The sequence below is a fragment of the Pollicipes pollicipes genome, unplaced genomic scaffold (assembly GCF_011947565.3).
Source record: "Pollicipes pollicipes isolate AB1234 unplaced genomic scaffold, Ppol_2.1 Scaffold_7261;HRSCAF=8764_pilon_pilon_pilon, whole genome shotgun sequence".
Taxonomy (NCBI): Eukaryota; Metazoa; Arthropoda; class Thecostraca; order Pollicipedomorpha; family Pollicipedidae; genus Pollicipes; species Pollicipes pollicipes.
This window is the reverse complement of record NW_023597054.1, coordinates 11,247,014-11,257,638: the sequence shown is the minus strand read 5'-3', so window position 1 is coordinate 11,257,638 and position 10,625 is coordinate 11,247,014. Positions and strand designations below refer to the sequence as shown.

At 52.2% G+C, this 10,625-nt stretch overlaps 1 protein-coding gene across 1 annotated transcript; it reads right to left on the bottom strand.

Annotated features, from left to right (window-relative positions):
- Positions 1–392: 392 nt before the first annotated feature.
- Positions 393–10,278, bottom strand: LOC119113218 (fez family zinc finger protein 2). Its single transcript, XM_037237572.1, has 2 exons — positions 10,201–10,278; positions 393–2,589 (listed from the first exon to the last, which is right to left on the bottom strand). Exon 2 carries the CDS (start codon positions 2,574–2,576, stop codon positions 1,251–1,253), a length of 1,326 nt encoding a protein of 441 aa, XP_037093467.1. The 5' UTR covers positions 2,577–2,589; positions 10,201–10,278; the 3' UTR covers positions 393–1,250.
- Positions 10,279–10,625: the final 347 nt, after the last annotated feature.

Here is a 10,625-nt window from a genome sequence, read left to right as displayed (position 1 = left end):
GGACGATGCCTATCACGATGGTACGCTGCCCGACAAATCGCTGTCGCACAGATGCTAGTGATCCTTCACAGATGACACAGTCAGCAAAAAGGTTATCTTTTCAGAAGAACAACAAAGTTATGGTCACATTGTTGACGGTTGTCACCAGAGCAAAGCACTTGTCAAGTATTGCACAACATATTTGGTACATCAACAGAGGCGACATTTAACAACGACAAGTTGGACAGCAGGCTTTACTCAGTGACCTCCATCCGTCGCATGACCTGAAGCACAACCACATACATCGGACTCATGTGCATGTGGACGACGATCTCAGTGCAGGCCTCAGCGAGACCACGGCCACAGAACCACACACAAAAGTGTGCGCTGCCGTCTCTAGCCTTCCACCGAGACGCTGGGACTAGCTGGGTGCACGGATGCTCGGGGTATTAACCGAACAGTTGTTCCTCAGGTCATGTTTTTCACAGCGTGGCATGGGTAACTCAGCCACAGCCTGCCATCCGGAGCACCGCGACACTCGTTCGGTGATCTTGTGAGAGCCTGCCACGGCGGCCTGGACAGCTGGCTGTGAGAGCCTGCCACGGCGGCCTGGACAGCTGGCTGTGAGAGCCTGTACACGGCGACCTGGATAGCTGGCTGTGAGAGCCTGCCACGGCGGCCTGGACAGCTGGCTGTGAGAGCCTGCCACGGCGGCCTGGACAGCTGGCTGCTGCCGCTGAGGAGTGGCGACTCCGATCGCAGGCGACTCAGCTGTAGCCTGGCGGAGCTTGGGCACGGAAACCGATCGCAGGGGGTTCAGCTGTAGCCTGGCGTAGCTTGGGCAGGGAAACCGATCGCGGGGATCTCAGCTGTAGCCTGGCGGAGTTTGGGCGGGGAAACCGATCGCAGGGAGCTCAGCTGTAGCCTGGCGGAGCTTGGGCAGGGAAACCGATCGCAGGGAGCTCAGCTGTAGCCTGGCGGAGCTTGGGCACGGAAACCGATCGCAGGGGGTTCAGCTGTAGCCTGGCGGAGTTTGGGCGGGGAAGCCGCAGTCGGCTCAGAGTGCGAGCCGGTAGTGCAGCTGGCGTAGGTTGGGCAGTAGATCCAGGCTGGGCAGTTGGTCCAGGTTGGGCAGCCGGTCCAGGCAGGGTAGCGGCGGTCGGGTCAGAGTGCGGACGGGCAGTGCAGCCGGTCCTGTTAGGACAGATGGTCCAGGTAGGGCCGCTGTCCTAGGCGAGGTCACCGGTCCGGGTACGGCGGCCGCCGTCGGCTCAGAGCGCGGGTGGGTAGTGCAGCCGGTCCAGGTAGGGCAGCCGCAGCAGACCGGAGCCCGAGTGGGGGCTGAGCAGGGAGGGGAAAGGCGGCCCGAGCGCCGGCAGTAGGCCGCCCCCGGGCGGCACCAGTGAGTACCCGGAGCCGATGAGCGGCACCCCGCCGCCGCCGCCGGCGAAGTGAGGACTGAAGCTGCCCGTGTCACCGCCAGCAGCCGGCGCGTCCACGTCGTGCAGCTTCCTTGTGTGCTTCTTCAGGTCGAAGTTGCGGCAGAAGCCCTTGCCGCAGAGCTCGCAGATGAACGGCTTCTTTTCGTTGTGCGTGTGCATGTGGAACGTCAGGTTGTAGACCTGGTGGAACGCCTTGTTGCAGATGTGGCACTTGTACGCCTTCTCGCCGCTGTGCGTGAGTTTGTGGTTGCGGTAGTTGCCCTTCTGGTGGAAGCCCTTGCCGCAGAACTCGCAGACCCATGGTTTGTAGCCGCTGTGTATACGCATGTGCGTGTTGAGCGTGGAGCTCCTGTTGAAGGCCTTGCCGCACGTCTTGCATTTGTGCGGCTTCTCTGACGTATGGATGATCTTGTGTCTGCAGAGGGTGGACGCCTGGCGGAAGCCCTTGCCGCACACTTTACAGACGAACGGCCGGGCGCCCGTGTGCACTGGCATGTGGCGCGTCAGGTTGTAGTGCGCGTTGAACACCTTGCCGCATTCGGGGCAGGTGAAGGTCTTGCTCTTGGCGGTGGGCGGACGCGGCGCGGTCGTGTCGGTCGCGCTCCGGTCCGTCCCCGTCGGCGCCGGGACCGTCTGTGTGGCGGCCACCGGCTCGGCCAGCGCTGCCGTGTACTTGCTAAAAGCTGACGACTTGGAGAGCAGCGAGTAGGACGAGAGCGGCGGGAACACGCCAGCCGACGCCAGGCTGTAGTACTGGTACAGCCAGGGTGAGTGGCGCAGCAGGCTGGCGCCGTCACCGCCCGGCAGAAGGCCCAGTCGGCCCTGCAGGGATCGCTCCGGCTCGCCCGGCTCCTCCCGCCCCTCCTGCTCCGGTGGCTGCGGTGGCTCCGGTGGCTCCTCTCCCGGACCGCTCCGCTCCTCGGGCTCCCCCGACTCATCTGACTCCCGCCGACCTCCGGCCGTCAGCTCGTCCGCCTCGGCGAAGTCCATGATGCTGGCGATGCTGAACTTGAGCCGCCGGTGGCCGGCCCCTGTGCCGGCCGCCTCGCCGTCCGGTCCAGCAGCGGCGGCCGGCGCACCAGGACCAGGTGATGTCCTTGCTCTACTGACGTCATCAGGAGTCTTGTCGCCGGCGGGTTCTGACTGGGTGGACATTTTCTTCAGTTTCCTGCCGGTAACCGTGCGTGAGTTAGTCTCAAGGCAAAGACAAGTTGCGTGTTGCATCGTCGAATCATTAACGTTTCATTCGAATCGCTACGGGGAACACTAGCACATTTCATCAATAAAACCAGCAATGGGTAAAACAGTCTCAAGGGCAAAGCGGCAAATGAAGACCGAGATTGCCAAGATAATTAATTGGGGCATTCCTTGACAAATCGGCAGTTCTAAGGTTCAGTTTTACATCCTCATCTTTCGGATTTTCATAAAAACGAGAAAAAAGGGCGGTCAGTGACGCTGAAGACGCCTGTGACATTCAAAGGTCCCTCAGTTTTGCGATTTTGGAGGTACACCCCCCCGCATTTTCGTGTTGTGTGGTTGAAGAGCTGCGTTCGGCAGCGATTTTCGTGTTGTGTGGTTGAAGGGCTGTGTTCGGCGGCGATTTTCGTGTTGTATGGTTGAAGAGCTGCGTTCGGTGGCAATTTTTCACTACACTGAAGAAGCGCACAAACCTACGTGTCAAAATGATCCAAAAATATTCCAGATTGCGTGTGTGTCATGATTGGCACCGTCATTGCTCAAGAAATGTTGATGTTATTATGGGCATTTGTAATGCATGCAGAATCATTTTCCTTCGCGGCTCTAAACCTTTTGCCATTTGCATGTGATAGAGCGTTATTTTAACCCCATAATACAAAAATAGAAAGGTGGTCATCGGCTTAGAAAGGCTTGGAAACAGTATCACAATAAGGGTTTATCCCCTCATTCGCGCTATTCGCCGTCGGCTGCCTGCGCAGTATCTCTCACGCGTTTCTCCGCACAGGCGGTGGAAACTGAGCGCATTGTGAGAAAACACTAAGCTTGACAGCACGATGGCTAACCTACGCGTGGAAGTCAACCCATTGCGCCATTGACTCAGTCCAACTCACTCTAACTCATCAAAACTTTTGAAATCAAGCGTCTGTTATTTCCCTCCTAAAGCCTAAATCTACCTCACGGACAATGCCCGTCTGAGCACTCATTGGGTTACTCTGTGAGTCTTAAGTCTCTTTGACAGTCTTGGCCCTAGCCAACCTGATGCTAAGCGCATCCTCTGTCCCGAAGGACCTCTCCTTTTTTGTACGAAGGAACATTACGTCAGCACATTAGCCCTGCCTTGCAAGTACTGGCATAAGCTTCTCAGCAGAGAGAATATGATCGGAATGAAGTCGCGACAGGCTGACACTGGTAGCAACCATTTTCAAGGTTTCCAACCCCGTCGCAAGAGCTCTTTCCACGGAATGCGGCAAAGCAACGCCACTCGCACTTCGCACCAAAGTCCTCATGAAAGCATGCATTGCGTAGCTGATCCACCTGAAAAGTAGTACACTTCATATTTGAAACGAGGCTTTTCACGTCCGGTTAAAGGTACTGTAGATATGCATGGACCGCAATAGGCTATGTTCCATCGCGTCTGACAGCGCGCAATAACTTTAAAGCGTAATTTGTCCGGGCTATGGTCAATATACCGCGAGGAGGTGCAGCGCAGATTGCGGTGTACCCCAATAAATTGCTGGGGTTCGTCTTGGACGACGAAATGGCGGTGTTCTGAAAAAATCTTAAATGATCAAAGCTTCGTTCTCAGGCAGCCGTTTTAAAGATTATTGACAATTGCCTTATTGCCGGGCCGTAAAGTGATGCATGGTCACTGCAACTATGGGTTCTGACAATTTGGCCAAAAACTCAGCCATCGACAAAACAAACTTAATTTGAGTACAACGGTCGGTGCTCATCCACTACCTAAATCTCATTTCATTGAGTGAATAAAAAATGTCCTCTGCTTGCGCATTGACTACGTCAATTAAAGACGATCGCATACTGACTTAAATGCAGGACAATTTTCACACTCCCTCATCATAAAGAATTCCTATGAACCACCGCTTTTATGTTTTTTGGACTAAAGAAATCAAACTACGCTCCTCCTACATGCAAAGGAGAAAAAGATCGATATGACATAGGAAAACTGTTTTCGTGCCGTTCACAAGTTCATAATGCCCTGACTATTATCCAATGTGCAATGGCGATTTCAAGAGTGGCATGTAAATATTTAAGACAGCTTTGTGATCGCCTTAACGTATAGGTTTACAAAATATTCTTCCAAGCAAGTGAGAAAAAAAATTGTCACCGAAGGTAGCCTTGTAACTACGCAACTCGAAATTGTCGAAGGCTAAAACTCCGAAATGCCTACAACTGAGAGATCTAAAAATGTCACAGGTGACCTCAGCGCTGATGACAACACCTGTGGCTCATTTTAATGTGTCTAAGTACCCCGGAGCTCCTATCATAACACCATACCTTCAGTTCACTGGTTCTGGTGTCATGTCTGGTTCGAAGGCGTCCGATAGGCTGGCTTTAGCATTGTACCACAGCCTAGATAAGTACGAAGCATTTATGGCGGGCGGCACGATATATGCAGAAGTGAATACCAAAATAACGTATAAAGTCGGAAGTCGGGAGATGGAAGAGGGGACAGCCACCACCCCACACCAAACTTCCACAGTCCCTGCTCTGAAAAACACGCGTCGACGCCGCTGTCCCTGCAATTCAGATGTCTTGCACATTTGTGAACTTGTCTGCGTATTCGGCTGGTCATGCAGATGATGGCACATACGGCAAGATGCAGTGCAGCAATGCAGACAGCACAGAGGTCCGAGCATACAATGTGTGCTCCGTGGCATACGTGTCGTGCAACAAAGAAAATTGGCGCAGACAAGTCACGTTGCGTCCGTCTGCCGGGAGACGTCATCAGCTGGCGTAACCTTGTACTACAAAGACAAGTGTTCTTTTTTCGATTTCAAGGTCCAACGATCATTTAACGGTCCACCACATGACCACAACCATAAAGTCGATAATTTTTTAACTTTTGACTACGGACATTTGTTGTACCCTTCCAAAGCATGCATAATGAAAAACGCACTTAAATCCGCAGTGGACCCTGGCGCCTTCGCGTAAGATATTTTTATGAGTGTTGATGTTGAAGCTAAGTCAGGTTTTGATCCCATTAGCAAATTGCATTGCTCATTATAATCTATTAAGCTACGATTCTGTAAAGTATGGGATGTCCGCAAACGTTGTCGCCAGAAAAGCTTATTAATATTGAATTGTTGATGTATTTGTTGATCATGCCGCTTTTGCATTAGTAAAAAGCCTGCTACCTGGCTGAAGTTCTACTGGCCAATGTCTGTCCCTTCTTGGACGGAATCCCCTAATACTTTTTTTAAGTGTCGACTCTTGCAGGACGCTTATTGAAGGAGGGAAGACGACTGCAAGCTGTCAAGGAGTGGAAAGGCGCCCTGCTGTCAAACATTCCCGCTTCTGGCTTAAGCAATCCATGTGTTGCGCGACGCTTGTGTGGAATGTTGTGGCTGGCGTCGAAGCCATAAAAGATTTATAGAAGTTAGGCTTTATCTATTCATGTGGTTTAAGGTGTCCATGGAACACATAGCCAAAATGAAGGAAATTCTGCAGTGTCATTAATGATGTACTGTTGTTCGCATAATTCACATCCTAACCTCACAATATAAGCCAAAAGATGTTTGTCATGGTTAGCAAGCATGGCGGCTTCCAAAAAAAGTATCTGTAGTGATACGCTGTGGATTGCAATAATGCAATTTTTGTAAGGCACTAGGGCAGAGGCCTTTCTGAGGTGTCTCCCCTCTCCAAAGTAGTCCAAAATGATAACCCCCACCAAGTTGGTCTGTATGGTTGACGAGTACATTAATAAAAAGTACAATTTGTCTTTTTCTGCTACGTTTTCAGACGGAATGGAACAGGCGCGACACCAAAGAATGGCTGGGCCCTCTTTAGCCCTCTCTAGTCTGGTTGCTCTCAGACAAGATTAATCATATATTTATTTATTGAGGAATAACGATGATAAAAAGCTATAGCAGACTGTTGCGGTTTTCTGTTTTTCATCTGTTCGGGAAGTCACATTGTGGCATCATGCTGCTGTATGTAATCACCGCAATGATATAGCGTTGTGCTTGTAAAACGGCATGCGATGGTATATGGTTTCCCGTCATTGCCTTTTGTAATGGCATGCGATGTCTGTTGCATTAGCGTCGCACTTTAATGCATATAATATTTATGCACGCGTGTGTGCGTTAGTGGAAATGTGAGCTATGAACGTACGCTTGCGACGATGCCAAGCGGGATCCGGGAGAACTGTCGCCGTCTTCCCCACGCTTATGAAGGCTGCTGAAGAAGTGCTGCCGGCGACGGAGCTTTCAGTTGCTCAAGCCTTGTAATCCCACTTGATGATTGTGGAGGTCAGGGTTGCGCTACGCCCGCTAATTGCCATTATTACCTTGAATATATTTGAAGGATTGGACGTGCCAAAGCATCTTGTGTCGGAGTTCAATGCTGCTAGAATCTGCGGCTTTCTCCTGTGCGGGCTTATGGCCTACTCTAATCAGATTCAGCAGACATGTTCCCCTCTGCCAGGAGCCTGTTCATGCTGTACTACTCGCGCAAGGTTTTGGAGTTTAGGACGGGTCTCACCAGAGGCTAGAACCCGTAATGGCACCCCTCATCCCCTCAATAAAAATGGGAAAAGGGGTACCGGACCAAGGAAAAGCGGCACGCTTTCCGGAAATGCTGGTAGACCACGTACCCTAAAACACCACTTTAGGCTCAATATTTACTTTGTACCACATAGCATTTTGTAGGCGCCTTATGTGTTGTTGTCATTCCAGCTCCTTTACATACTCGATCAGTCTGCAAATACAGGCGGGCGTTTCACGAGATAACACTTGGATCGAGACATAAACACACACAGAATAAACTGCAAAATGCGGTGGCTTTTAAGTATTCGGCTCAGCACGCAGTCCTGTGTCAATGACTGCTCGAAACACAGAGCCGGAATATTTCGATAACACGTACCGAGCAGAAACACAGAAAGATATTTGCCAGTGGGTGGTTCGCCACAACGACTAGAGAAGCTTTTCTAAACACATCTAATTAAACAGCACTGCTAAAAAATATGGCAACAGCAAGCTGCTCAAAAGTCAAGCGTAAGGGTGTCAAAGTTCCAAGACGGCGTTCGTGTGTTCAGCCTCGGAAGAAGCTTATGTTTGCGCAACACTGCCGATATCTCGAGATCTTCGCGGTCGTTTGGCGTTGCTACAATATCTGCTTAAATGTTGGTGTTTGTTGTACCATATCCATTGCCGCGTTTCAGACTACCAACTACCAAGTGCTCAACCAGTGGCATGTACGCCCTCTGTCAACGGGCGTTTCCAAGGTGTCCACCACACCGCTCACGAACGCTACGTTTCGTTTTTCCTTCATACAAATCCCTCGGCATAGGCTATAAGAGACGTTTTATACTGTGTTCCTCCGTGTGCATTTTCCTATCAGTCGATTGACACGTGTAGGGCGAACCTATAATCCCGGCTGGACACGCTGGATTTTCGAGGGCTGATGACACTGGTATGGACTTCAGACGAGCACCGCCAGTCCTCGCCATCCTAAGGACGAGCAAACCATTCAACGGTATGATGGGATTCACCCGTCCGCCCAGCTTGCGAACTATGAACAGGAGCTTCACATACGGACGATTTCTTTGTTTCACCTTTGACACCTTCATCGCGAGCGTGATGTATTGTTAAACGAGGCTGCAGGATTTTACCAAAGTTGCGGGAAAGGACACAGCTTGGAAACGAAATACGAGTTGAGCACTCCACAGGAGCGCGGACCTTCCTGGGTGTCGTAAGACAGCATGGCATGCTCTTGATCTTGTTACTTGCACGTGTCTACCTGGAATTTTGGCTGCCAACATGAAGTCGCGTACATATTAATGCATGCTAGAAATGTTGTAATGGTGTGATACTATGTGCGTTCGCCCCTGTTTTTAAATCGAGGACGTGCTGCAAAAGCGGCAGACCTCACCCGGTGCTCCGGGGATCCACTCTCACTGGACAACACTGGATATTTTGGCACGACTACACTCACACGACTGGTGATCAGAAGATGCACGTGCCACTTTCGGTATTTGTTATGTAAGGACTGCCTCGTCAGGAGCCGTAGGGGTGTGCGGAATTATTATAACAGCGTGATGGCGGCCATGGCTTGGAAATACAGCTCGGTTGGATAATTTCTGCCTCATTGCACCACAAAAAGTGTACCCAGGAATGAAGATAACACATCTTGTGTGACGTGTTCTAGAATAAAAGAAATATTAGTGTGGCGCTAACTGCTTTTTACGAAGAAATCTGACTATGAACATAGCTTCGGAACGTGGAAATTTCTCAACATAACCACTGTATGCTTGATCATGTTTAATCAGCACCTTCTCCCAAGATGCAGGTCGATTATGTTCAGCGAACGTCTAGCACATAATGCCGAGACATCGCGAATGCAGCACCTTTCTCGCTGACGTCACCCTTCAAACTCCTGTCAAAGCGCTGGCTGCGCTGTTTGTTAAGACGGCCATTCTGTCGGCATGTCCGGTCACCAGCCTTGACCTACTCTGTCCTTCCAGCTATCGACATGACTAATGAGGTCATGCAAGCTCTGTTCCACCTTTAAGTGTAGGTTCTTCCTGGCAGTGCAAAATATGCACCTTATGTATCCGCTGCGCGGAAAGCGCCTCATATGCCCGCACTTCTTTAGTCCGCGCGTGTCAGATCGCTCCATTCTGCTGAAACTATTTCTGCGCGCCTCGGCCCATAAACGATAACGAGACTTATTGCCGGTGATCATATCGGACGGTCTTACTGAGGTCACCAATCTGGAGACTTAAAAGAATCACATCGGGAAGGCAAATTTACGTGGCCGAAATCCGGGGAAGTGTCAGATTTTGAGAGAAGTTGGTGAACCTTATCGACTGAGCTCACACCCTCAACTGATTTTGAAAAGTCGCACACCGGCAGGAACTATTTATTTCCGTCAACAAAAGAAGCTCAATAATAAGTTCAATCATAAACGTCGAATAAATTAGGAGTATTTCAGTTTACAAACAACGACTTGTAATGCGTGCATGCAGGTACTAAAGGACCTACCGAATGACAGGCTTTAGTAGGCACTGGGAAAAGGTGGATATCTACCGCCCGTGTTCCCCGGTCAGAACAGCAGCACCCGGCTGGTGATCTGGTGCCGCGTTCCCCGGATCACCAGCGCAGACCACGCTGGGTCGGCGCGGGTGCCGACTGGCTGGTGCGCGTCAATAGTCGGCCGTCGGTCGCGTACTGGTAACGGCGTCTGTGGCGGCTGGTGAATGTTCCAGATTTCCGAACCGATCAGGATAGGAGCGAGGCCAGCGGCCGCCGGCGCGCTGCTCCGGCCACGCTCAGTGCGAAGATTGCCGGTGCACCGCTAACCGATGCGGATGACGAGCAGCTGGGTGCGGTGTTTTAGCATCATTTTCATTTTTGAACGATACAAATTCAAATCGCATGGTCTGGCCCCACTGTGAAGCGAGTGTATCCCTTTTGGCCTTGAGATAGTTTCGTAGTTTGTGTTTGGTGGACAGCGTCAGCACACACCACGCCAACACCGTGCGGAAGCTACGCGGCTGTTGGCTAAGAGGCCCACCCCGACACTGCTCCGGCAGCACCTGTCACCGCGCTGACCGACAACTCACCTGTTCAGCGGTCTGCTCAGTCGGCCAGCGGGCTGTGAAAGGCGTCCCGTCCGGCCGCCACACGCCGTTCCTGCGGCCTCCCTGGCCACAACTGGCCCGCTGCCGCCGCCGCCGGCCGTCCGCCGCCGGCCGCTCGACAGCCAATCAACGCGCCGCACCCCGCCAATGGCGCGCCCGCGGTCCGGCCGCCGACCAATCAGCGCGTGCCGCCGCGCCCACCGCGGCCGGCCGGCCGGCTGGCAAATGCAACATGTCCCCGCCCGGGCTGCCGGGGCGGGCAGCGGCCGCCGCCGGCCGGACCGCGTCGCTGAGGCGCCACCCATCGGGGCGAGAGAGCGGGATGAGGGCTGCCAGATCACACGTCGGCGCACGCTGCTCGGCTGAGTGTCAAACTTGGAACATGCATTTAATGGGCTGGTTCGACT

Bases quoted from the DNA above. Each gene is read 5' to 3' on its own strand.
- LOC119113218 (XM_037237572.1), bottom strand. From the start codon at position 2,576: ATGTCCACCCAGTCAGAACCCGCCGGCGACAAGACTCCTGATGACGTC.